The sequence below is a fragment of the Perissodus microlepis genome, chromosome 5 (genome assembly GCF_051167445.1).
Source record: "Perissodus microlepis isolate ML-2025 ecotype Zambia chromosome 5, ASM5116744v1, whole genome shotgun sequence".
In the NCBI taxonomy this organism is placed as follows: Eukaryota; Metazoa; Chordata; class Actinopteri; order Cichliformes; family Cichlidae; genus Perissodus; species Perissodus microlepis.
The window spans coordinates 23,236,991-23,263,893 of record NC_140465.1 but is presented as its reverse complement, the minus strand read 5'-3'; the positions used below and the strand labels follow the sequence as shown (position 1 = coordinate 23,263,893).

The 26,903-nt window shown below is 41.1% G+C and overlaps 1 protein-coding gene across 2 annotated transcripts in view; it reads right to left on the bottom strand.

Moving 5' to 3' along the window:
- ca16b (carbonic anhydrase XVI b) overlaps positions 1–26,903 on the bottom strand; it is a 111,833-nt gene that overhangs the window by 6,807 nt on the left and 78,123 nt on the right. Inside the window, exons 6-24 of one of the 2 annotated variants that reach the window (XM_084928892.1) lie at positions 26,251–26,317; positions 23,789–23,946; positions 22,445–22,637; positions 17,516–17,700; positions 14,813–14,921; positions 14,661–14,710; positions 13,817–14,549; positions 12,750–12,888; positions 10,245–10,336; positions 8,485–8,576; positions 6,489–6,585; positions 6,293–6,375; positions 5,741–5,875; positions 5,511–5,645; positions 4,256–4,428; positions 3,992–4,127; positions 2,073–2,219; positions 1,536–1,629; positions 1,050–1,126 (exon numbers count right to left, since the gene is read on the bottom strand). In XM_084928892.1, coding sequence (XP_084785018.1) covers positions 1,050–1,126; positions 1,536–1,629; positions 2,073–2,219; positions 3,992–4,127; positions 4,256–4,428; positions 5,511–5,645; positions 5,741–5,875; positions 6,293–6,375; positions 6,489–6,585; positions 8,485–8,576; positions 10,245–10,336; positions 12,750–12,888; positions 13,817–14,549; positions 14,661–14,710; positions 14,813–14,921; positions 17,516–17,700; positions 22,445–22,637; positions 23,789–23,946; positions 26,251–26,317 — 2,895 coding nt within the window. Of the gene's footprint in view, positions 1–1,049; positions 1,127–1,535; positions 1,630–2,072; positions 2,220–3,991; positions 4,128–4,255; positions 4,429–5,510; positions 5,646–5,740; positions 5,876–6,292; positions 6,376–6,488; positions 6,586–8,484; positions 8,577–10,244; positions 10,337–12,749; positions 12,889–13,816; positions 14,550–14,660; positions 14,711–14,812; positions 14,922–17,515; positions 17,701–22,444; positions 22,638–23,788; positions 23,947–24,138; positions 24,618–26,250; positions 26,318–26,903 lie in introns of those variants that run through there. The other variant, XM_084928893.1, reaches the window with a different exon arrangement.

The window sequence follows — 26,903 nt, the reverse complement described above, 5'->3', positions numbered from 1 at the left end:
TAATTTGTGGAAAAAGTAATTTTGCCTCTGTACACCACCACAGGTGATTTTAAATCAAACAACTGAAATGTGAATGAAATGCAGATTTGAGTTCAGCTGAAATTAAATTTCGAATTAAATGTTTAAGAATTCCAGGCATTTTAATACAAGAGATCCAAAATTTAGTAAAGAATTGACTGACGACCACATTTCATGTCCAGGTGAAGCTTTGTAATTTCACGACAAATGAAGAAGACATAACATCTGAAGCCGATTCAATGTGGTTAGTTTTGCAGTTTTTCCTTGTAATTTGAAATAAACAATCAGGAGATGCTTTCATGAATGTAAATACAGAGGGTTTATGACATGGTGCAAACCACTGGTTACACTCAGGAACAAGAAGAGCAGATCAGACTTTGTCGGGAAACATTTAAAAGAACTCGGAAACAAAGACTTCAGACCGATGAACCAAGACTAATGTACCAGCATGATGGCGAGAGAGGAATACGGAGAAGGAGAGAAACAAGCATGACACGTCATCTGTCAAACAGGGTGGAGGCAATGTTAATGGCATGGGCATGTACGGCTGGAAATGGAACTCAGTCCCTAGTTCTTATTGATGATGTGACTGCTGATAGAAGCAGCAGGATGAAATGTGACATGTTCCGGGCTACACTCTGCTCAGATTCAGCCAAATGCTGCAGAACCGATCACATAGTAAAGACAATGTGGTGGTTTTGTGAGGTAGAACTATAAAATTCATGTCTCTGCTCAACAAATTATGGACCTACTTGTAACCTCCACATCACAATCACCATCATTGTCATTTAAATATAGATCGCTCTTTCAGAACTAGCCAGGGACACAGCTACAAACTAGTCTATAGCTCTAACTCTGGTTCATTTATAGCTATTTTCTCAGACACTCAGCACTGTCCCTGTCAAACAATTGCAAGACAGGAAACATCAGTCAATAAAATTCTTCAGAAAAAGACCCCCCAAAACACAAAAAAACCCACAATGACAAAGAGTAAACAAACAAAAAAAATCTCTGGATCTATCACACTGTACCATTATGTAGGATGCATTAATGTAATCTGTTCCTTTCATGCCAGGCAGAGTGGCGAGTCCAACCCTTGCTCGCTCCGCTGTTGAGAGGCAGAGATAGAAAAACACATTTTGAATCAGAACCCCGGCCTCTGTAATATTGCACTGACTGATAATGCACACATTTATTACCGGTCCCGACTGTTGCTATAGCAACAAGGACCTCCTTTTCCATCATCAGGGTTTCACCAAGGCATAGAAAGATTAACTTATAGGACTACGGCAACCGATTTTAATGTTGGAAATATGAATAAAGAGAGGCTGCAAAATCTGCCATAAGCAAATCTGAGTCCAATTCTCATTTCCTTTCATTTACAAAATTAACCAACACAAGATTGATACGATTCGTGGAAGATTATTTAAACACGTTCTTGCCGAGAGCTTGTTCGACATGACCTTGGTTCGCCGAAGCCTCGGCTCCATGTCAAGTATGCTGTTGTAAATACTCACAGGGAACCACTGAGGAATTGCGGTTCTTTTCCTTGTTGCAGTCTTTGTGGGCGCTGAAGCACTCCACAAAGCGTGTGTTGCACTGAGTCAGCAGCTGGCGAGAGAGAAGGCAACATTAGATTTTAGTCCGGAGAGTCGCTGTAAATTAAAATCAAACACACAAAAACTAAGATATAATACTGTTTAAACCCCAAAATTAACAGCAAGTCTTTCACATTAATAACAAGCATGTGAATCTCAGGAGGAAGTGACATTATGTGGGAGCAATTAGTTTGTCTCTCCTGATGTTGAAAGAGCAGGAGCTTAATGAAACATTCATCAAGCTTTGCATAAGGCGGCAGGGGTGACAGACATGACTTTATTAGCATCAACATCAGAGACGCTCTCAATTTATTTCTGTCTGCAAGTGGAAAGCCGCCTGCGTGTTGCTAACAAGCTTCTGAGTCAAAGACCACCTCAAATGCAGCTGATGGAGCCACTGCTGACGCAGACAGCTCGTCTAACGCAACTAGTTAGACTTGCAGAAGGCTTACTAACCCTGAACTGCTTCTCCAGCCGTGTGCGGCCTGTTGAGTTGGGTGTAAGGACGCTGTTGACATAGCTGTGAAGCTGCCAGGCAGGCACCTCCGTCTCTCTGCTCAGGATAGCCTCCATTAAAGCATCGTGGATGAAAACATACTGCTCCTGGTGGGAGACAAAAGGTATACAGCATTCAGAAATGTTTTAATGTATCTTACTATCTATCTATCTATCTATCTATCTATCTATCTATCTATCTATCTATCTATACTGTGTAAAAGTCTTAATCCATCCCTCATTTCTTTATATTTTGCTTCCAAGGAGCCAGATTTTTTTAAAGTAGTCTCCAGCAATATCTCTCCAGGCTTTTTGAAGGTGTTTCAAAGTTTTTATTTTGACAACACTCTCTTTTCGCTCATTTTCAGTCCAGTCGTTATACCTAAACAGTCTCACAGGAATTTTTTGTTTTGTTTGTTAAGTCACTTGACACTGACCTACGAATCATTCAAACATAAAAAGGCACCAAACTCAAAGGATGAATCAGTGATGTGTCAACACATAAAAGACAACGCAGCAAAGAACTGATTTTAAATTGTATCTTTAGGCACTTTGTTACTGGTAACCTGCTGCAAAAAACACAAAATTTGTTCCCATTTGTTTTGTTGAATATGTGAAAAAAGCCAGAGACAACAGGCACAAAATAGTGTTTTCCCTCCAACCAGATGATTCCCAAAGAGCTTTAAAAAAAAAAAAAAAAAACAGAGGAAGATGGACATGTGGAGAACAAAGGAGCCATTCTTACCAGAAAAAGCTGATGTATCCCAAATTACATAAGAACTAGACTTCATCCAGTTATAGCCACCAAGCCAATTTACTTTTATTGACAAAAAGTGAGTTTATTAATTAAAATGCTTATTTAAAATGATTGTTAGGAAAAAAACATTATTATTATTATTATACATTTTTAATTCCAAGTACTCTTCCATGCCAAGTTTTAGCATTGTTTACTGAAGATAAAAATCAGACATTTACAGACATAACAGACAAAAACAATATATTTAATTAAAATATAAATGATTAGTTAATAAATATTGGATTCTGCAGAGTAACTAGTATAGTCAGTCAAAAGAAATAAAAAAAGAAAACAAAACATTTAATCTGAATTTGTCTGATTCCCCTTTAAAAGTTGCTTCCTGGAAATCTTTCACTGCAGACGTCAAACTGACAGCAGGCAGAAACTTCTCTGTCAAACTGAACCTTTCACGGTGAGGATCATCAGTGCTGATCAGAGCTGGGTCTGCCGCTATGAGCCCGATACCAAAAGGCAGTTTTCAGTTTGAAGAGTTTGCAGGTCAGGAGCGTGTCCAGGAGTCTGCTTTTTGTTGGACATTCTCAGGGTTGTGTGCCGTGAGGTGGGTCAGCCTGTCATTGTGGACTTCTAATGTAACATCCAAATCTTTGACAGTGAAATCAAAACTACAATACCTGCCTCTAACATTTAGTGAGGGTATTAAGATAAAATATGTAATATCTGGTTAAATTAACTGTTTTTTTCCAAGGTAAACTGGTACTAAAAAGCTTACATGAAACCGTGGAAGAGACAACAACATCACATTTCCTGACAGTTGTCTGTGAACTGATCTCATAGAGAAGATAGCAGGAATATAAATGGATAGGGGCAGCAGGTAACTATGATCAATCATCCCATAGTTAAAAAAATGACTAAAGTGCTGCCAGAGGACAGCCAGTATGGACTCATTCTGGTCTCACCACATCACATTTTGCTCTGCGTGTTGCACTGAAACTGCAGGAAGCGTGACCTTTACCTGAGCTTAGAGTATCAAAGTGAACAGCTTTCATAACTCCCTATCCATCTTTAATCAGAGATGACCTTTAGAGACATTTCCCAGAGTAACTGATTATTTAGTGCTTCTTACCTCAGTCTGGACTAGGTAGTTGCGTTGTGTGCGGATATGTTTGAGAAAATCCAGGACGCTGACTGTGCTTTTGTCCTTGATTTGTTGCAGCATGCTGTCAATGACAATGTATGTTCCGGTGCGCCCCACGCCTGCACTGAAGAGCAGAGCGACAAGCAATATAAGCAAACCTGTACAGGAAGCTTTTGGCCAGGTCAGCAAATATGAGCCTAATGCTAATAAGTAACACTCATCTAACCCAGGAGCTAAGTAATAACGATGTACCTGCAGTGCACCAGGACAGGGCCCATGTCTGCAGCACGAGCTGCAGACGAGCGGTTGATGAAGGTGAGGACAGGAAGGGTGTACTCCGGTACTCCCATGTCAGGCCACTGAGTGTAGTGATACTGGACCACAATGCGCTCATTTAGTTTCCCTTTCGGGTTCCCCTTCTGCCCCTGAAAGACATCAGAAACAACATTTCTGAGCATGGAACAAAATAGTCGGGAGATAAACAGCATAGCATTTGAAATCTCCCACTCAGCATTTCTAAACAGAAAATAAAGCCTTTATTTGTTCTTTACAACATTATAATGCGTGTCCTAGCGTAAGCATGTACAAAAAACTCTGGATCTCCCCGTGGTTACCCATGAACTGTGTACGGCTGGTTACTGAAAGAAAAAAAAAAAAAAAAGGGTGATGAATGAATAGAAAAACTCGCACCGTTCACCTTTACACAAGGACATCCTGCGACTGCTCAGCGCTGTTTGGGTCCACATAATCCCTTAGAGGGTAGGGATACTACAAATCAATATTTCTCAGTGATTGCTTTTATTCTGTCCTGACGCAAATTTGGCACGGCCTCCGTTCACAGGACATGAGAGCTCACTAATGGTTTGATGAATATGACATTTTACTCTGTAACCTGCCCACAATCACTTAAAGTTCTATCCCCACAACACAAACAAGTTCTAATATTAAGAATAGTTGTTACTAAATATTTGTTTCCAGGAAATGACTGGTGCAAGGTAGTCGCTATGGTTACTGAATCGTCTGGGGGGGGGGGGAGGAGAAGAAGACATACCAAAATGAATGATAATGAAAGCTGCGTTAAGATTTAACAGAGAGAGAACATGTTGGATAAATGTGACCTGATAAATCTGATTACACTTATAAATCTGTCCTGATTTCATTTTTTGGGAAGGTTTTTAATTATAATCCAGAAACCCCCGCGCCCCCCTCCAAAAAAACATGACGCATCTCATGTTACACATGGATACAACCTTGGCTTGATCCGTTGATCTGTTCAGTGTAATCAGATGTTTCCCACTAATTCCAAATTGGAACAATATTAATAATTTTCAGAGTACACAAAAATTCTCTGCGATTAGCGCAGATTCATATTTACGAAATACATTTCTGAAGCAGGCAGATGTCGACCAGTGTTTTCTTTTGACTGGACCGTGATGTCGATGTTTCAATATTTCAGCAGGTTCAACCCACTAAGACAAAGTTTATTATAGTGCAAGTGTCTGGTTACCTTTTTAACTTTAGTGTTCCTAATGAGGAAACGGCGCAATGTGTAGCAAGCGTGCACTTTGGTGCTTTTCAGGGTCACCACGATGCTTCCATACTGCTCGCTGTTCTCTGTTGGCCAGTACTGGTCACATTTCCTCTGAAACACACAGCATGCACCGAGTTACATTTGAACCTATCTGAATTACAGTCAAATGTTTGCTTCGATTATGTGAAAGATCAAAGTGAACCTACTCTTCCTTTCTCCACAAGGTTCGTGATCATGACTATGACTCCAGTGTTCTGCTCCCACACCATCCTCCAGAAGTCCTCGAATGTAGACTTGAGAGGGCCCTGAGCAGCTATATAAGCTCGGGGCTGGTTGTAGCCCTGAAAACAGGAGAGTGCAGGGAGTGTTGTTTACTGGTAAGATGCAATCACTCCTCTATCAATATTCCTGATATAGCTGATGCAACCGATTCACTGGCGAAACATTTGCCGGTCATGAAATTCACTCCTTGAGCTGACAGTAATGATACGTATTCATGCATGAATACATTTCTCAAATATAAATTTACAATTTTTTATTACTATCTGTCAGGTTTATGACTTGGACACCTCGATTGATATTTTAAACAAAGCTGTCAGCAAGCCGTTTAGCACTGCCAATAACTCTTTCACATCACACTATTGCTTCATTCAAGTCGCTGTTCAGCTGATGCGGTTCAGACTCGCAACCTTTCCATTTCAAAAACAAAAAAAAGAAAAGTAAACCTTCGACAATGTTAAGTGGCTGGTTGAACTCACATCCACATAGTTGGCATTAATGTAATCCGAATGTTTGGCATCTTTTCCTGCCAAAGCCCGTAATTTCACCCGGCTGTGGTCGTCTAAGGGGAAGCATTGACATATTTGTGAGAATTATTAAAAAGATGAAAACCGTTTTATGAACATTATTGGAATCCAAAGCGGCAGACGTAATCAGATTTTACAGCTGACTCACAGGCCACAATGTTGATGTATCTGTTTTTGTGCTTGTTGTCAGGATGATTGGAATGTTCTGCTGTGATTTTCAGGTCGGCTGTGGAGCGTTGGACCTCCTGCAGGGAGGAAAAAAAATAAACAGAAATTGATTTTATTAAGGAGGCTAGATCGAACAGAATTACATTCTAAAAAGAAGTTATATTTACTCAAAATCTTAGTGTTCTTTCTGATACTATATTGTTGGGGAAGTTTTATTTTTTTCCACCCTACAGATCTCCCCTGTGCACAGCTCATAGCCCCCAATTTAAAGCCGAACCTCTAGCATGGATTCTGTGTCTTATTGAAGGACGCTTCAGAGCAGATGCTTGCTGCAACTGGGGCTTGAACTCGAGCCTCTAGTAGAACAGCCTTCTTCTTTTCTACAGCACGATGCATTCAGTCACCCCCCCAAAAAAAACAATCACGTCCAAAACGGCATCGTCGTGGTGCATTTGAACATTGCGCACACAGGCATCACATTACATGACCCCAATTAGAAGGAATACACTGGGGGTGAAGCTTTTGCCTCCTTTCTTAACCTAGTTACACAGAGAGTGTGTTCCCGTCCGGTCAACCGGCAGACAGACCTTCTCTAATTAACCTTCATCACTCTGGTCTCTCTCTCCATCATTCTCTCAACCATCTGTTCAAAATTAGCAACCCCGCGCACGAGTGTGTGCATGATATAATGTCCAACCATTGTTCAGATTTGGCAGGCCCATTTGGAGAGAGCGTGTACAAAAGATAAATTCTGTGCTCAGTAGTTTAGCAGTATCAGCACTAGTTTATGTGCTTTTACGCAAATTTACGTAATTTTTTTTTTTTTTTTTTACTTCAAAGAAAATCTGGAAACTTCTCATTTGGTTTGTTGGGTTTGGACTGGTGTGAAAACCCCTTAGTAGATGTATCTTGTTTATACCCCACAGACGGACAGCATTTGGGCAGAACGTCCTCTCTGTTAAGGGTGGCCATCTGTGGAACAGTCTTCCTCAACCCATTAGAGAATGCTCTACACTCAATTTGTTTAAGGCAAAGGTTAAAAACTGGTTATGGACAAATCAAGTGTGTGATCATGTATGAGTTGTATAGTTTTAATGTTTTATTTGGGAACAGAATGGTGTGTATGTGTAAGTTTGGTGATGGAGTTTTTATTATGAATGAATGATGAATTTTTATGAATTATTATGTCTATTTTTTTATGTTTAAGGACAACAGATGGAAATTAGCCTTTGGCTATAATCTGGCATGTTTACATTCATGTAATTTTTTTTTTTTTACATTTACGTTCATTAACATGCACTGTCCTAAATAAATAAATATAAACACTATCTATAAAATAATGGAAAGTGAAGATTGCAGTCACAACATTTTCATAAAGCTTGACCTCTGACCTTTAGATTGATCGAACTTGCCTGAGATTACATTAGATACAGATACACAGCCTGTCTGACTCGGTGACAACAACATACCATCAGCCTTTTATGGCTGAGCGGTAAACTACATAGAGGAAGACTACGAGGAAAGTTCCTCCCTCGAGCAGAGTGTGGCGAGGTTTGTGGCGTGAAAGCAAAGCAGATCCACTGGATTGGCTCGATTTTATGGTTCTTTGTCTAAGTGAAAGAAATACATAAAACGCAGCAACAACACAGTAATTATTTTTAAAAGCTTTTCGTACCCTTTCCACTCGCTCATCTCCATTCATGATGATGCTCCTTTATCAATCAGGACCTTTTCTTTTGTAAATACAAATGAGTAGTAAAGGACTGCAAGAACTGCCCAATCAAAGAGTTGCATGTTGGATGACCTCTTGTTTAGTTTGTAGGTTACCATGAACGTAAAGCAGAGTAGAACTAAAAGGCAACAATGGATGTTTTAGCTCCTTCATGCAGACCAACAAAACCCAGCTCTGATGTAAAACACGACTCTGTACGCAGCGAGGGTTAACAATGCTTCACAATGTTGTGTCAAAAGAGTACCTCAAACTCCTCAGCAAAACCCTGCATGTTGTTTTTGTAGAGCTCCATGACGTGTTTCACAAACTGCTTAACAGGGATGGCCTCCATGTCATCTGCAGGGGAAGCAGTAAAAACAGCAAGTGCCCATTATGTCATCGCTTTTTTACTCACTAACAGAAATTAAAGAAATTTGTGACTTTGTTTACGTTTACGCGGCATCACTACATCAGTGAGACTGGTAGATTATTTTTAACAAAAGGAAAAGATAAAAATAATAATAATAATAATAACCAAGTGACCTCTATCACAAACACCTAGATTTTGGCATTTTGAGCTTTACAGGAAGACACATCTGTCTCATCTGAGCCAAATCAGCTCCAAATCACACATGAGAGATCTTTGATAAGGCTGGTCAGCATCACACAGGGACAGTGCAGGAGACCCAGCTGTCATCGCTGCCGATTCTGGCCAATGTCTTAACTAATACACACTAGCAGCTGGGGCCTCCGAGGCTTTTACTTGCCTCAGTGGCTACAGCATAGAGGTGAATTCTTGCCTATTAATCTGGTCATTTATCAAAGTGTCTTTTTTCCATCTATATTAGTGTCAAGAGACTTATCAGTCTGATCAGTTCATCAGAGTAGCTCTGGGTGAAATGTGGCTTTGTGGCAGCTAGAAAGTGTAATAGACTAAGGCTGATTAGGCCCATTCTTGACAGGACATAAAGCTGAACAAAAGGTGGGCTTAAAGGTCCCACGGCTCCATTTCAAACTTCTGAATCACTACAAATATACACAAATAGATAAGCAGAGGGAAAATATAGCGGGGGGGAAAAAAAAGAGAGGAACAAACAAACAAACAAGAGAAACAAGGGAAGAAACAAAGAAAGAGCAATAAAAACAGAGTGCATGCAGAGTCAATACTAGCATCATGATTATAGCTCGACTGATGTCACAGCCTTGAAATGTCCCTGAGCTTTAAGCGACTGTGAAAGTAAAGTCTGATATCGACTAGCTGCCACTCCACTGCTGCCTGGGACAATAAGGGCTAAGAACAGCCAGTCACACAACTTCTACAGTGCTGTTTCTGGAGTCAATTCACATGTAAATGAACAGAAACTGCAAAGCAGACATTAAGGTAATACAGAAAACCCTTTGAAAAGATTTAATGACGCCTTGTAAATGTGCAATACATCAGTAGACATAAATCGATAAAAGTCAGTTAAGATTCCATTAGTCCTCTGTTTATGTCTTAAAAAAAACTATTTTTAAGGTTAAAGAACAGATTTAATAAACTAAATTAAAGTTTTGTCTTAAATATTTTTAAGGTTAAAGAACAGATTTATTAGATCAGACTCAAAATTTCTGCAATGGGAACATCTGCAACAGTGATTCCTTATATTTGTAGTCTGATAAATTACCTCTTCACTGGCACCATCATGTACCTGAACCATTTATGGATTACCTTTAGCAAACAAATGCTGATCTGCTACTGTTAGCCTAAAGTGGTGGAGAACTTGAGAAAACACTTCACCCATTACTTTATTTTTTGGTTCATTTAAATCACTTTTAGCAAACTTCAACTTGCTTGTTGTCCAACTTTTTTTTTTGCACATTAACTAATACAATACAGTACTTTTTTAAAGCCACAACCTCACATACAAATCGTACCAAACAGGTTTCATGCAAGTCCAGTTTCAGTCTGATGTGTGACAAAGTACACGCTGGCTTGTTAAAACTGATAAATGAAATTTCTGACACAGTATAGAAAACATAGCTCACCTGGTATAGGGATGACTGGGATATTCTCATTGGCCACCACCCGTGGAGAGCTGCTCTCCTCCACATAAAAGTGAGCTGTCTGGAAAAATCTCCTGCAGGGACCCAGAGAGATAAGTATAGTGAATGTGGCACAGTAAACCCACCCACTATCAGCTCAAATGATGCAGCCAAGTGTATTGAGGGAGTCGTTAGCCGGTTGTTCTCAGATCCGGTCCGTCAACATCAGCATAGAAATGTTGAACAGAATGACAACAGCAGAAAACTCCTAATGAAAACCCCAGAGAAGTTAGGACACAGCTGATCGCACACAGAGTGAGTGGCTCCTGGAAACAGAGCCTTCGCTGACTATAGGGACCAGGTAAACAATTCACGGTGACACGCTGCAGCGCCGAGCCGAGTTTGGCTCTTTATGCAAACCGAAGACAACTAATCCAAACACATTTTCTCTTCTCAGGGCCTCTTTCAAGGGACTTTGAGGACAAGGAAATCAACTTCAAGATGCATTTTCTGGAGTAAATACTCATTGTTGGCAGCAGCTGCTGCTGCTCAAAAAGCTGTTTCAAAAAGCCTGGATCTTTGCAAATACTGCCAGGACAATTCAATCAAAATTTTCATACAGCCTGAAGTTCAGAGTTCACAGAGTGACAAACTGCAAGCAGCCATGCTCTTTCGTAAGCATTGAGGTTATTTATCTGGTGATATTAAAACGGATTTGTAAAAAGGTCAGCTGTGCATTAAAAATAATCAGCAGCTCTAGCGTGACTGACAACAACCAGTGAGGAACCGGAACACCTGGTATACCGACTCACATGCAATCTGTCCTATAAGACCCACGTTTCATCCCAGTGCTAACATACCCCAGCTTTAACCCTACCTGTACGCCATGCAGAGGAGGGAGCAGATGCTAGTCATTCTTAGAGAGAGATGAAGCAGAAACAAAAAGGTGGAACTGCATTTAAAAAGAAAATGCACAAAGAGAGGAGCAAAACAGAGACGGTGAGAGAGAGAGAATTGATAGAGAGAAAAGAGAGCGGGAGAGAGGAAAGGTGAAAACAAACGGGGGAGGAGCGCTCCCCCCGGTTTCAGTCGCAGCCTCCCAATCTAATGGCCTCCTTTGAGGGCAGATGTGGTCCTGCTAACTAATCGGCATCGTCCATGTCGTCTTCCTGACTCTCAGAAGAGCAGCTTGCATTAAGGCCAGTTTAACAGCTTTATTAATGAATTCCAATTAAGAAGAAAAAGAAAAGAAAGAAAAAAAAAAGAGGCGGGACTGGGTTTGTTCTCGGTTTTATATCTGTCAGTTTTCAGCCAACACCTTGAGCCTCACAGGCTTCCAGATGGGCAACACCAGCAATTAACACCAGACTCATAACCTCAGATAAACCCAAACAGGGAAGCTTTAATAGATAATTCACTGGCCATACATTTCTCCATAGACGCCTCTAAAAATCAAATGTATGGTGGAATTAAGTCGATATGATAATAAACAAAACATCTGGAACTAGAGAAACTCACGGGTTTAGCCTCTGTGTCACTAAGAGAGACCACGCAGAGGATGAAGAGTAAACGGCTTGATTTCATCTTTCACCGTAGCCTTTTCCCTAAGGGAAGCAGGCATTGTCTGTGAACTGTCTGAGCTGTCACAACAGCAGCTGCGATGGCCATTTCAAATCTCAAAGCTGCCCCTGCTTTTCTACTCAAATACCCAAACTCTCGCTAACCGAATCTGTACAGTCATCTTGCTTTCAGCTCTGGTTTTTTACACCTCTGTGGAGCCAATAACCACGCTTTTAATTATATCTCACTGTTTTATTATCTGTCACAGCAAGGAGATATAAACATTTGCTGCGGCGATCAAATCAAAAAAAACAAAAAAAACAAACATTTAAATGCATTTAACACATTTCAAATATTTATTTCTAAAGAGTCTATAAACAAATAAAATCCTTTACAAGTAGCGGCAGTAAATATACACAGGACCAGCTGAGGAAGTAGCCTACAGTGCCATTTGTTACTCATTAACCAGCCGACATGTGCTTGTGGCCTGGCCTGTGTAATTACTCGGGCTCCAATAGCATGGCTGGAAATTATCCCAGCAGATGAAGACACAGCTGGGACCCATGCTGGCATTGCGGGGCCTTCAGGTCTCCTGCCCCTCACCCAGGTGGGTGATGGGCAAAATGTACAAAGCAAAGGGAAGAAAGCAGCATTAGTACCCTTGCTAAGCCCAAACCATGCTGAGGACACTTAAACGCAGGTGGGCTACTTAGTAGAAAACATGAACAGAGAAAAAAATGCATTCAAGAGGTCCAGTGTGAGTGAGGGGCAGCTGTATTTTTATTTTTATACCTCTAAAGGAGGAATCAGAGACATCATCATCCCCACACCCAGTAAAGATAAGGCTTTTTATTTTTAATAAAAGGCTACAGCACTTCATCATAGCAATTTACTGTTCTAACAAACTAAGATGGAGCCCCGGGAATGAGGTTGTGAACTCTCTCTCACCTCCAGTAGACCATCACAATTAGCAGCATGATGAGGCACAGCAGAGTGAGAGCAGACACCACCACCAAGGGGACAATCCACACCATCCTGCCCATCCCCGGGTGAGGTGGCGGCATCCCATTGGACATGGTGGTTCTGTCTGAAAGACAAAACAAACACATGTTAAATGTCTAAATATGTCGTACCGACTTAAACAGTTTCATCTGTGCTCTTATAAAGTGCCTTCATGAATATATTTAAAGGCTATTCTGATGTTTTGTTTGTAGATAAAATGGAAATCTTGGAACAGAGTAGGGTTAGTCTTTGTGTTGCTGTCTTCTCTTCAGTTAAACGCTGGGACACTATGCTAGGCTTTTCTCCATTAATTCCATAATGTTCACAAAATAAATTGTTTCCTAAAATTAAAAGCCTAGACAGAAGCCATTATGGAAAAAAACAAAAACAAACACAAACACAAACACGAATCAAGGAGAGAACAAACATTTTACAAGAGCTCAAGATTAAGTCTAATTAGATGATTAAAACAATGTGATTGGGTTGGTTGATCAGATTCAAAAGAAAACCGCAGTGTTGTTTGTTTATATTGTTATTGATAATCACTAATGTCAACTGCCTTTTTACATTTTTCAGTGCCACTTCTAGTATTTTCATGGTTTGTTGAGGGGGAAATAAGAGGCAAAGACATCTTCATAAATGCTCTCCCTTGAAACAAACTCTTTTAAAACATGCTTAAAGGAATTCCTTGAGGCGCAGTCCCTCTGGCAGACAGCCTACTTCTTCCTTCAGGTCTCTGTGTTGTAGTGACACAAACGCCTGGGGCTCCGTCTTTGACCGAGATGGTAACCAGTGTAGTTAGCGTCTTATATCAAGTTATTTGTTCTGCTAAACTGGTCTCTGTAAGTGCTGGTGGTGTTTACAGAACTGTGCTTTGGAAAGAAGTCTTGCCTGGCACAACAGCCGGCAACAAGGGAAAAAAGGCTTAACAAGAGTTTAAAAGATTTTTCAGTATGAGGAGAAAAAAAAAGAAATAAAAAACAACAACACAGGAATCGAAAGGTCCTGCTCACCAGTGTGGACAGAGAAAGGCCAGCTGTTTGCATTTTCGTTTTCAGTGGGGATCTTTGTAGGTAAATTCTTGGGAATTTGCGTCTTTACGCTGCTATTACGCGGCTCCTGAGTGGACACTGGGTTTACACCTGTAGGGTTGCTCTCCACGTCTTCACCAGTGCTCGGAGGTACTGTGGTGCCTTTAACTGTAGGTTTCCCTTCTCCTTTCTCTTTGGCTGTGGATGCGGGGGTGGGGATTAAAGGTTTTTTGGCCAGAGTGCTGTTTGCTTGTTTCTCCCCATTGTCAGTTCCAGTCTTTTCCTTCTTCTTCTTCTGCTCTTCCTCCTCCTCCTTCTCCCCATCTTTCTCGCCTTCCTCCCCCTCCTCTTCACCCTCGTGCGGAGCATTATTCTCCTCAGACGCGTTGTCTGTCTCGGAGCCCTGAGGTGGCGTCTGCTCGTTGTTGGACTTTGCGGGCGCGGTGGATGGACGTGTGGGGTTCTGAGTGGCTTGAGGCGCCTGCGTGGGCCAAACAGAGCTGGGCATGGAGGAGATGACCCCTCCGCCGACACCCAAGCCTGCCAGCAAGGTGCTCGTCACTACCGATGCCACCGTGGCCTGGCTGCCACTAGAAGAGGGGCCCATCCCTGTTGCCATGGAGACAATGGAGAAGTGGATACCAGAGGACGTCCACGTGGAGGAACCAGAACTGATTGGAGCCATGTCTGCTGAGGACGCAGGAGAAACTGTGGGCTGAGGGAGATGGGCAGAGAGGGGGGGAAAAATGGTTACCCAACAGAATATGACATGAACGTCACTGAGATGCAAAAAGAAATGTGCACTGCCATCTTCTGGTCAACTAACCATCCCAGTCTTCACAATTCGAGATCCTTCAAAAATTCTTGTTGTATTAGCTGTGAAACAAAAGAGGGAGGGACATAAAATATTTATATATCCATCTATTAGTGCATTTGAAGAAAGAACAAAGGCCTTAGAGTACACCTGTGACCACATACCTCTGAACAACAGTGTTTGGCTAAAATCACTGCGCAGATCATGTTGACACACTGCCTGCACTCTGAACAGGTACAGGATGTCAGGAGAAACGTTAGTGATGACTGCTTTCTGTAAGAGAAAACACACATAAAATACTGTCAATTCTAACTGAATCTGCATCGTAATAGATGGACACATTTGAAAAGGCAAATGCTAATAATTCAAATAGCCTCCAATGAACGCGTTCCATTTTAAACTACTGCTTGGCCAATAGTCTGTGGCCCACAACTTCCAAGCTGTTTAGAAAGGTTATTTTCTGCTTAATTTAATTGTGTTTTTGCAGGTTGCAGATGGCTTAACTTGTATTCAAAGTGCCCTCAGAATAGGTGGGTGATTGCCTCTGGTGTTGCAGAGCCAGTATTTCTCCAAAATAATTCAGATAAAGGTGTCCAGAGATAGAAACTGAAAATTGAAATGGAAATGAAGTGAGCAAAATAAGGACTTTAGTGCAGAGAGGGAGAAGTGGACAGAATAATGTGAGAAAAAGAGGCTGATCGACTGTATTAATGGAGTGTAACTGCACGGACAGAGCACCACACGGACACTATAATCACTCTCTCAGTCAGCCATTTGAAATCAAAGCACAATGCAAATTTACAGGTCTCCCACTTCACCGCGACAAATAAATCATGTTATTACATTAATGCATTCCACGCAAAATAGTCACTTAGCCTCACGAGCCCGACATGGTTCACCAGTCACATCATGGGTAATGCATCTTCCATAACAAAGTTTAGATGACACTTGATATCTAAGTAAGCATTTTCACAGTGCAGCAGCCTTTATGGAGAATGCGCTGCTCTTTTGTGGCCACAGAGTACAGAAAATGAAGAGATATAAGAAGAACATCAGGGTGCAGTAATCATTAACAGAGAGCTAAAAAAAGATGCCAAAATTCACAAATAATGAGAGAAAGCTATGGGTAACATCAGGTATAAATATTGTTGCTGCAAGTGAGATGTGAACTTCTGTCCACAATGAGCGGCAATAATTCAACAAAGGGAATAATATTAACTTATGGTATGCTTTCTGATGAGAATAACAGTTTATTTTGTGGAGGAGTTCTTGACTGCCAGAAGCCTGGTTGCATATTGATTTCAGCTCACTTGTCCATCATTTTCTAAGCTTCAGTAGCTACATTCGAAGCTCAAGTTCTCCTCCAGGCATGTTTTAGGAAACACAGTATTAAAGATAAGCTGCACGGAATAATAATTTGTGTCTGAAGTGTTTTTCCCCTCACAAAGTAGTTCAATTACCTGGTTTAAAATTCTTAAAATTACATCTCCTCCTCCTTTCTCCCAGAATCTATGAATATGCAAATCATTGTTCATTGTGTAACTGCTGAACACAACACGTCTCCTTATTCACTGAGTGTGTGCGCGCACCGGAGGCATCGAACTCGTGCAAGTTCCACGCTGCAAAATTTGCTTCTAAACTAGTCATAATGTCATGAAATCATCCTGTAGAACGATTGTTTAAAAAAAATTTCAGTGCCAGACTCTGCAATTGGATCCTTCTGCACAGTGAAGGTTAAACATCAAAGTGAGGCAAACACGCTTGAGTGAAGGGGGTTATTACCTTAAAGGATTAGCCAGCTCTTGCCTTCAGATCTCACCCCTTCTGTGCAGTTACCCACACCAAATAGGAGTCGCTAGTGCAGCAACATTACAAGATCCCTCACGAGCTTCCAGCCCATGACAACTGTGTTTATTGGAATGCGCCAAGCTGGAGGTAGCATTGCCACCAGGGAACTGATCCCAGGTCTCTGAACTGGTGAGATGAGATTTTTTTCCTCTGCACTGTTTATATCAAAAAGCCAGTCATGCAGACTATAAAAACAACTGGGGGTCAGTGGGCTTTAAAGAGATGCACAGCTGGGTGTTGGATTTCCACAAATGCAAAAATATGTGACCAGAGAGAAGAATATATAGAGTGAAAAAGAACAGCCCTGTAGGTGGAACCTCCTGCAGAGGGAGGATATATCTGTGGACACCACTGAACATTCTGCTGAAAAGCTACAGTAAGAACCAAAGTGCGCTAACTCACTGTTTAAGGCAGCGAGATGAATTATATGATCAGTGGAGCAAAGATCTAAAAGGGTACATTTGCTCTGCATATGTTACTAACAGAAGTTTCTGTTGAAAGAGCCGCTTGTACTGCCTGAAAACTGAAGATTTTTTTTAAATGATTGCTTTTTAAATTGGGAAAATAAAAGCGAATATATTATTTTGTTTACGCCGCCTCGGTCTGTATGTGGTTTTTTTTGTTGTTCACCCTGTAATAGAGGTGCCTACTTCTGAGGCTGATTCAAACCTAAATGCAAATAAACAGAGGGGTAAATGCTACACCTGGATAAAGGCCACAGCTGCAATTTTGAACACATTATATATACAGTATCTCAGTGTGACACGTCAAAGTTTGTGACGGGCCTGTGCTTCTATTCTTAGACAGGTGAGTGACAGCAGAGTGTCTGGGCCCTCATATCAGCCAACAGCCACATGCAGAGTTCATCATAACCTGTCACCTCCAATACACACCGTCACTGATCTGGCCAACCTCTGATCCTGACAGATACATCTGAGGCTCTGCACACCAATCGGAGCAGTTTATGCAACATTTATTGTAAAAGAAATAAATAAAAGCTTTTAAACAGCCACACTCACCATGCTCTGATCCCCGGTCTTGGTGAAGGTCTTTTCATCAGCGACATCACGTTTCACCCAGCTGTAGGAGACCATGTAACTGGTGATAGGTGGGTGGTAGACTGTCAGAGGGCGTTCCCAGCTCACCATCAATGCCGTCTGGTTTAGCGGCTGGATCTTCATGCTCACTGGGGCACTGCTGCACACTAAAAAGACCAGAGAGGAAAAAAAAGAAGGATATGTGAACAAGGCAGCATGAAAAGAAAGAAAAGGGGAGGAGGGGGACAAAAAAAAAGATTGACAAGGAAGTAAACATTGGTGTCACTTTTTCACTGACTGAATACAGCTCGGTGAAGATGGAAGACTGTGATTGGGATGACTGCTTGACCACATGTGTTTTTGTCTGTCGACATGTGTGGGTACAATGAAGGTTGCCTTTTAACGGGCTTATTACAAAATCCCGCTTGCTTTGACTCAAAGCCATTTCCACTTGAGAAATACCCAGAAGTGCACAAAGCTAAAGTAACTCAATAATAAAAATACTCCTGAAGGCTTCAGTTGGGTCACGCACAACCTCCGGCGTGTGCAGATTGTCAATCTGGACACGTTGCGCCTTTTTCATGCCAAAAAAAGAAGAAGAAAAAAAGCGCAAGAAAAATATAAAAGAACCAAGCGCCGCGTGGCGGGCATGTGGTACAGATTATCTAGCAGCAACATGCCCATACCCAATTTGTCAGATTAAACACTACGCACAAAGGAGACAAAAGATAATCTGTAAATCGTCCTCAAGGTGGCAGTGCAGGCTGCAGCAAGGATATTTACACAGGGCTCCATCAGTATGGGTAAGGGACAATCTGGACATGCTTCTCAGCAGATCAGGGCAACAGCAATCAGGAAATAGTGTCAAATGATTATGTGCTCTCAGAGTTTCTGCCAAATTGAAATTGTCACCACAGTTTTCTCCATTTGCACACTGAAGCTATGACACAAATTATGCACCACGATATGTGCAAGGGAGAAAAGGGAGACAGGGTGGAAAGAAATCAGTCAAGAGAACACGGGGGAAAAAAACAAAAGGAAGAAAATCTCGGGGTGTTGATTAGATGTGACAGGTGCGAAATGTATTATAAACCTGTCGGATGTGTGTTGTCAACCTCAACAATGATAATTTAATAGCAGCTGAAGATGTCACTGCGGTTTTACTGCCTGCATCACTTCTGTCATGGCAATCATCATCCTTTTAACAATCAGCACGCACGTATTAGTAACCATCTCAGCTTCTCCCGTTCTGCATATTGCAAAGAAAACTTAAAATAAAAAAATGTGATTCTTCCCCCAAAAATGTGTCATCTGAGCAACCTTTTCTTAAATGTAGTCAAGTTATGAGCAAACGCAGCGACCAGGCACTGATTTCAAACTCAGATGTGCACGTGTTCGTTTTATGAAAGCTGCACTTGGTAAAAACCGGCGCAGAGCAGGATCGAGTGGAAACAAAACCTCAAGCTGACAATAAAATGTACATACTGTTTTAAAAGTGGAGGAATTCTTTTAAACGCTGTAACCTTCAAAATTCGTGTTTCATGGAGGTTCCACCTCGGTCTACAACACCACTCAGCACAGAGCATGAATCTTTCTCCCGACACTGTCTACCGAGCGGTGATGAATCGACGGTTGTCAACAAACAGCAGTTCCAAAGCGTCTCACTTCTAAAGCCTTTACAGTATTTTTTTAGAAGAAGCTGTTTGCAGCATTGAATGATCGAGGAGACAAGGATTTTACTCTAAACACAATGGGGGGGGGGGGACAAAACTATTCATTGTGAACCCTGTAGGCGAGCTGAGTAATGCGAGTCATCTCAATCACCAAAAACCAACGCAGTAACTACAATAATCATTTAACGGTGATGCTCACTGTCTATAATAATAATAATAATAATGGATTGCATTTATATAGCACTTTTCGAGACCCTCAAAGCGCTTTACAATTCCACTATTCATTCACTCTCACATTCACTCACTGGTGGAGGCAGCTACAGGTGTAGCCACAGCTGCCCTGGGGCAGACTGACAGAAGCGAGGCTGCCATATTGCGCCATCGACCCCTCTGGCCATCACCAGTAGGCGGTAGGTGAAGTATCTTGCCCAAGAACACAACGACCGAAACTGTCCGAGCCGGGGCTCGAACCGGCAACCTTCCGATTACAAGACGAACTGCCAACTCTTGAGCCACGATCGCTATAGCTTTAACCATAATCTTAACACCTACTGATTTTTTTTTAAGACTAATGCTCCTTTAATTAAAATGAAAGGCTGACTGGGTGAAAATCGAGTAACTGCCTACTGTCGGAGTAAAATGCCAAACATTCTTCGGTTATAATTGTTCCGGAACAAGGACATGGCAGCCTTTCTCCACTTTAGATCTTTATACATTCATTACTTTTCAGTTCTGTGCTGTAAGTGACAACACAAGAAAGTTTAAAGCATCATTGTGGGTTCTTGGAAACTGTCGCTGTCATTTTCTACAGTTTCGAAACATATTATCGCCAGTTCCCTAACCTGAGAATATAATGAACACAGCAATCTGATAAGACATATAAAAAGCATTATCACCATTGTCTCAATTAATTAAATTTTAAATGGAGGGTATGGCTTTGGCAGAGCTGGGTTGTTGTTTTTTTTGTTTTTTTTACACATGCAAAGACACACCAAAGATAAAATAAATAGTGCCCTATATATCTTGGCATTATTACTGGACAAACAATGACAGTGCACCACCACAAACTAATCTGCAATCTCTATTTTGCATCTGAAAGGTTAGCTCTGCATTTGTAATGGCCAAACAAATTCCATTGCCATAAAAGCCACAGCGGTGGAGCATTCAGTGAAGGCGCGGCCCTGGCTCTCATACGCCATTTACAAGCAAAGCCATCATTTATTGTGCGCGGACAAACAGCTCCCGTTGCACAACCTTGACAGATGTCATCCTTGCAGATGAGATTGACAGTGTTTAAACCTCCAATCGCCTATAGATTCTTACACAAAAATATTCTTTGATAAAAATGCAGATTAGATTTTGCAAAACAGAAAATAAATAAATAAATAAAAAGACGAGGGATGGGTAAACAAAAAATTAAAAGACACTGGTTCCCATTCATTCTGCCTACTGACATAATGCCACAAAAGCAATTTCACAACTTAATTTGTATGGGTCTATTTTAGCTGTACCACATATTAATGATGATTGCTGATCGGCCCCGTTAGAGTGCTCCAACTTCATCACAAGCATTCCCAATCAATTCTCCCTGCCAGACACCAACAACAACACTTTAAGGAGCAGCAGCCTTTCTCATTAGTCTCCATAGTTCCTGTACTGTTCGGTTAAAGCCAGCACGGCAAGATGCACACATAAAAGAGAAAGACAAACAAAGATACTCTGATCAAGCGCTGCATGAGGTCCGTGCCTGGTATTAATATGTGCTTTGAAGAATCAGTTGTATCAGTGAGAGAATCAAATGTGCCAAGTTTTACCCAAAAAGCTCCTGAAATCGGAATTATTACATTAAACTACTGATTTCTCCTCTGTTCGACTTTTATCTAACAAAATACGAGAAAAAAAACCAACAACAAAAAAACCCACAATAAAATTGTCCCTTTACTGACAGACTGACTTTAGCAGAGCTCTATGATTGGTTCCCTATGGCTTCATAGTGTAGCGGTTTAGATATTTGACTAACAAACAAAAGATCACCAGTTTGATCCCGAGAGAAGAGACAAATCCTTTTGGGGTTGTGTAAGGAAGCGCATCTGGCATATGCCAAATCAGACATGCGGCGCCGCGCGCTATGGCAACAACTTGTGCATAAAATAGCAGCTGAAAAATATTTCTTTTTTCTCTGATTTGTTCCTGATCTCCCAGGATTCATGTTCTCTAAATTCTAACGATGCTAATGTTAGCCTGATTAGCTAGTTAGATACAGCAAATAAAATCTGCCTCTATCATTTCAGTTGGCAAAAATCAACACTTGCCAGCTAACAAACTCTTTTATCCGTTAGAATCTAGGAACAAAATCCAAACAATGCATAAACCAATTTAAATAAAGCACTTTATTCATATTAGTCATTTTATTTACGTGTATGCACCGAGTCTGCTGCCCTCTTTGCACATTTCATTTAATAATATCGATCAGTATAGACAGTTTCACACACGCCCAGGCACACAGGATTGTTAGACTTTAAGTCGAAATCATTATGTAGCTGGGCGGCTATTTCAGTGATTTGGTAGTTTGTGACCTGGTTTCCAATGTGTGTGTACACACACACACACACACACACACACACACACACATATATATATATAAATTAGGGCCATTATTGCGTGAACGGACTCAGTTCTTAAAAATCTGAAAGTTAAGTGTCTTTAGGGTTTTTCATTAGCATGTTAACATTTACTGAGCCAATCAAGTATAAAATTAACAGGTTTAGATTAATGCCCACTTATCTTGCCAGTATATATTTAGGTAAAGACTGTGATTGAAATTAACCCACCGAGATAGTTTAAACACTCATCTCCCATAAAAAAAAAAAAAAAAAAAGCATAAAAACCCATCATCATATTTAAAACCCTGATAGAAGTCCTTAAGCCCTTATATTTAGTTTACCCTTTCTAAGCATTTTCCTGCTTTTCAGTTTTTTTACTTGTATGACTTGCAAGACAGTTTCTATCACAGATCTTGGTCCATGCAACACTGACTTAATGCCAACACTATTCAGCAGAGTGTGCATTTATAACATTAATCCACGCTGCAATATTAGCTACCAATTCAAGCAACTATTCACCGCTGAAAAAGTAAGTAATAATTGTAATTATGGGAGCTCCGTGGATTAAGCAAATCCTTTTATAGTAGTGCTGCAGCTGAGAAAAATCTAAAAATCATAGAGAAAACAAAGCTTACCTTTTGAAGCCTCGGTGCTATGAGGGCTTCCCAGGATCTCGGTCAAATCCCTCTGCCATGCATTTTCTACAGCCGACTTAAAAACTTTGCGATTGCCCAGGTCCTGCAGGGGCCTGAAGTTGTTCCTCAGGTACTCAACAGACTTGACGTGGTCCTGTTGCTCTGTTGTAAAGATGGAGTAGAAAGCCTCCAGCTGGATAGAAAGAAACAAAGAATAGCTATTGAGGCAAATTCAAGTGCTATTGTGCATATGTATACGCGTCTGTCCACACGCTTTCAATATATCATGCAGAACTGCATTTGTAGCTGCATGCCAGTAGCTGACTCTTCACAACTGGAGTACAGCATTTGCAAGTAACATTCACACCACAGGCACCAGTAGGCACAGACTTCAATCATCACCCTGGGCTGCATGCTGGGCTGTAACTTCTCAATGGGGCAAATTTGTGGCCATTGATTGCCATGAATGATCTCCTGCAGTGTGCTGTAATGACTACACATTACAGATACTGTGGAATCAATGTGTCCTATGCGTGCTTGGAGAAATGAATTACAGGTTCATAAAAGACTATCTGTGAGCGTCACAAACATTGTAAAGGTGGGTCAATATTCTTGCAGGAGAAGTCATTTCTGAACAAAAGATTTGTCCTCTTGCAAGATGATAGAAATTCCACTGAGCCTCGCAAATTTCTACAGGACAGAATTCTCTAGAGGATATGCAGCTGGGTAACCTAAGAATTGTTTGTATAAAAGATGCAGCAAAGGACTGTGTATGGGATCAGCAGAAAGCACTGGGCATGGCTTGGCATATATTATCTCTCAAATCAAAACAGCAAAAACCGTGGGAGGCAAGATGCTGTAAAGCACATAAATGAATAGTTTAAAGGCATTTTTTTCATTACACGTGTCAAACTTTTACTTCAGGTAAATGAGAATTTAAATTGATGAACCTGAACAACTTTAATAATATGATAGCCAGCTTCCACACAGAGCAGTATTCCATTTAGGAGTCTTTAGTCAATGTCTCACACTAACAGCACAATATATGCATAGGTGCTATCTCACACTTACTATCATTCAAATGCCAGTAATTGGCTCTCCCTTCCTGCTTAATCATCCACTATATAGGCAGTGATGGTTTCATATGCAGAGGAGTTGGAGAGGAACGAAGGAAAAGGGAAGAAGGAGGGGAGGCAGATGAGGGGAAAAATTGCTTGTGCACTGACACCGTGGGACAGCAAGCGATCCACTGACTGTGCGCAAATGGGATCTGACTGTGTGTGGAGAATAGAGCTGTATGGACAAGTGTGTGTGTGTGCGTGCGCGTATGTGAACTTGACGCACCTGTGAGTGGGACAGATACACAGGCCTGGAGAAGATGATCCACTCCACTACCTTGCTGCAGGGCGGAGTGGTCAGAGAGCCGGTGTATCTGTAATAACTGTCCACCGACGACGGCAGCAGATCCCTCAAGACAAACGACCTGAGGTAGGTCTCCTTTTCTGTGTAAAGAGATCAAAACCTGTCAATACACAGCGCTGTAAAGCATATCGCTCGGCGCACTAAAACCCTTAATGTGTCAAGTTACAATTACACCAGCATTAACAAGGTTGTTTCATTTCATTCCCGGTGTGGCATAATTACTGCTTTCCTGAAACCTCCACGAGTGGAATGGCAGTAGTTAAAAGCCTCACCACTTGTTATCGCTCTGGCCAGATCTCTGTACTCAGATGGACTGAGAGAAGAGCAAAGGGAGAGGAGTGTGATAAAATGGCCAGCTCTGACAGCTGATCTGTGGCTGGGTGGTAGCGTGCTCTGCTCTGTGCAGCAACTGTGGCATGGGCCATGGGAATTACGACAGATCATAATGATTGCTGGATCTCTTCAGTCCTCTGATCAGAATCAGGTAAAGCTGTGCAGAAAAACAAACACTCAACAACAACAACAAAAAAAAGCAGAAGCATCTTTTAGAGGAAAATTCCTATATGTCCTGCGATTATGCAAAGTGGATTATGCAAGTCTGTTTGATTGTTTTTTCTCCTCGAATTATGATGACAAATATCAACATAAAGCCAAACTTAATTCAGATATAATCTCTCGTAGCTCCTGGGTTTAGGGTGTGGTTTGTATTCAGGCTGGTGAGGTACGGGAAGCTTCGCTCCTGATGCCTCATCTCTACTCCGACTGAAATTCAGCGCGCACAGCCTTTCCTCTCTCCGTCTTCAGACAGTGTACGTGCCCTATCGCTCATGGGCCACCGAGATGTTGATGGATGGATGACTGCGGGATAACGAGCTAGTTGAAAAACCAAGCATCCTAACAGAGGAGAAGGCACGGAGGAAGACAGTCCAAAAACCACCACACCCACACCAGGCTCTCTTTCAGTCAGGAAATGAAATAATGTGGTGCAAGCATGGACATCTGTGCAGTCCAGGCACTTGGAGACTCAAAATAATCAAGTATATGCAACATGTTTGGTAATCTGTCTTTATCGAGGTTATATAACAAAAGAAAAAGGAAGCTTAACTACATCTTTGGAAAATAACCACACGCACGCACGTTATCCTGGTTTAAGGCTAATCAGAATATAGTTATTTAAAATTTGCCAAAACAAATTTTTCCTGGTTCTGAGGCCAAATTCCATGTGTTCCTGTAGCCTCCAGTGATTTGCTCTGGTCAAATTTCTACCCTTATACATTTATCTTTAGCAAAAAGAAAACCGCTAATATTTTTTCCCCTCCAACGTGAATGCCAAATGTCATAACCTCGCTAGCCCACGATGCAAAACATCGAAACGCCTATCTCCAGAAAGTTGAGGTTGTTGAATTATAATTAGAATCGATTCAGTGAAGCCCAGCGCTGGTCTTTCAAATCCAGCGTGAGTGAAGAGCAATTATGCTGCGCTTCTATATATCCTCATACTCTTACATGTCCTTGTCTGTTTACGATTATGGTCACAAAAAGACCGTCAGCTGCAGGCTGTAAAACAAGTCAAACGTGTCCGTGTAAACAGAGCTGTTGTGCCCTCATCTGTAGTAAAGGATTACACACTCGTGATAAAACATATGCTTATAGACTGCATAAGCCATGAATCCCGTGACGCCGGCCCAGCAGCAGTAATTTAAAACAATATGCCATGAAGAATTGTGCCATAGCACAAAACACAAGACATTAATAGCTTAAATATGAATATAAGCCTATGCAGGAGCTGCAGTCCATGAGAGCTCATAGATTTACATTTGAGCCTGACTAAAACAAAGGGTTGTCTAATTAAGGCTGAGATGTAATTAATAGTTCTTTCTCTGTGAGTGAAGCTCCTTGGAGGTCTCCTACTGTGGAGCCACAGTAGCACGGCAGAGGCGGGATCTTACAAATTTTATCTCCTTTTGAAGTTAAACTCTGCTCATAGCTTGTTATTAGACTCATTTGGAATTTTTAAAATAATAGTGCTTAAGCAGCTGAATGCAAGAGCGTTGACATTTTGTTCCTGGAGGAGGAGGAACGGCACCGTATCTGCAATGGCAAAAGGATTTTACCTCTGCGGATAAATCAAAACATCTATTACGAAAACATCAGAGGGATTTTGTAAGGGTCAATTGCTTTTCGAAGATCCCATTAGAACTTTATTTCCCCAAATGAAATGTTTTTTTGCGAGATTGAGAGATTATGGCATTAAAGTTAAAACTATATGAAATAAACAAATAAAAGCATCGCAGCTCAACAAAGAATGACGAGCACTCAACGGCATGAAAACTATTCTTCTACGGAAAGTAGAGTGTGTCAGGGGTTACGTGCCCGTTACTTACCATGATGCACTACTCCCTTCAATCCCTGGATGATGGGGTCTACAGCTGGGTTGTCTTTTTGTCCCAGCTGCAGGAAACATCCAGAGACAAAGGATTAGAAAAGGGATTAACAGACTTCTATAATAATCCAAATAAAATACCAAAAGACAATCGACATCAGCGGACTAAACTGCAGCACCAGAAGCCATCTTTTTCCATTCTGCTTCTTGTAATGGTTTTTGTTTCGCGGTTTGATTGTTCTGGTTTACTTGGAAAATAACCACCAAAAATCTGAACTTATCATCACACAGTTTTAAAAATGTGTTACAAAATAACCTCGATGTTTATGTGCAGTACCCACTCGCCAACATAACCATAAACTAAGTCTCCAATCCCTGCCTTTAGTATGTTAACCTGCTTTTGATGCTTTGATTGTTATAAAAGACACTAAACATATCTGATCATTTCAAAGACTGCGTTCGCCTTTTTAGCTGTGATACTGTATGTACAGTAAAACCTGCACTACTTTAAAAGACAGTCACATCTGCTGCAAACGTGATTTAAAGCAAACTAAATTAAATCTCAGCTACAAAACATGCTTTCAACAAAGTTTCATACGTCTGTTACTAAGGTTCTTCGGATTGAACTTTTCTAATTAAAAACTATTCACAACA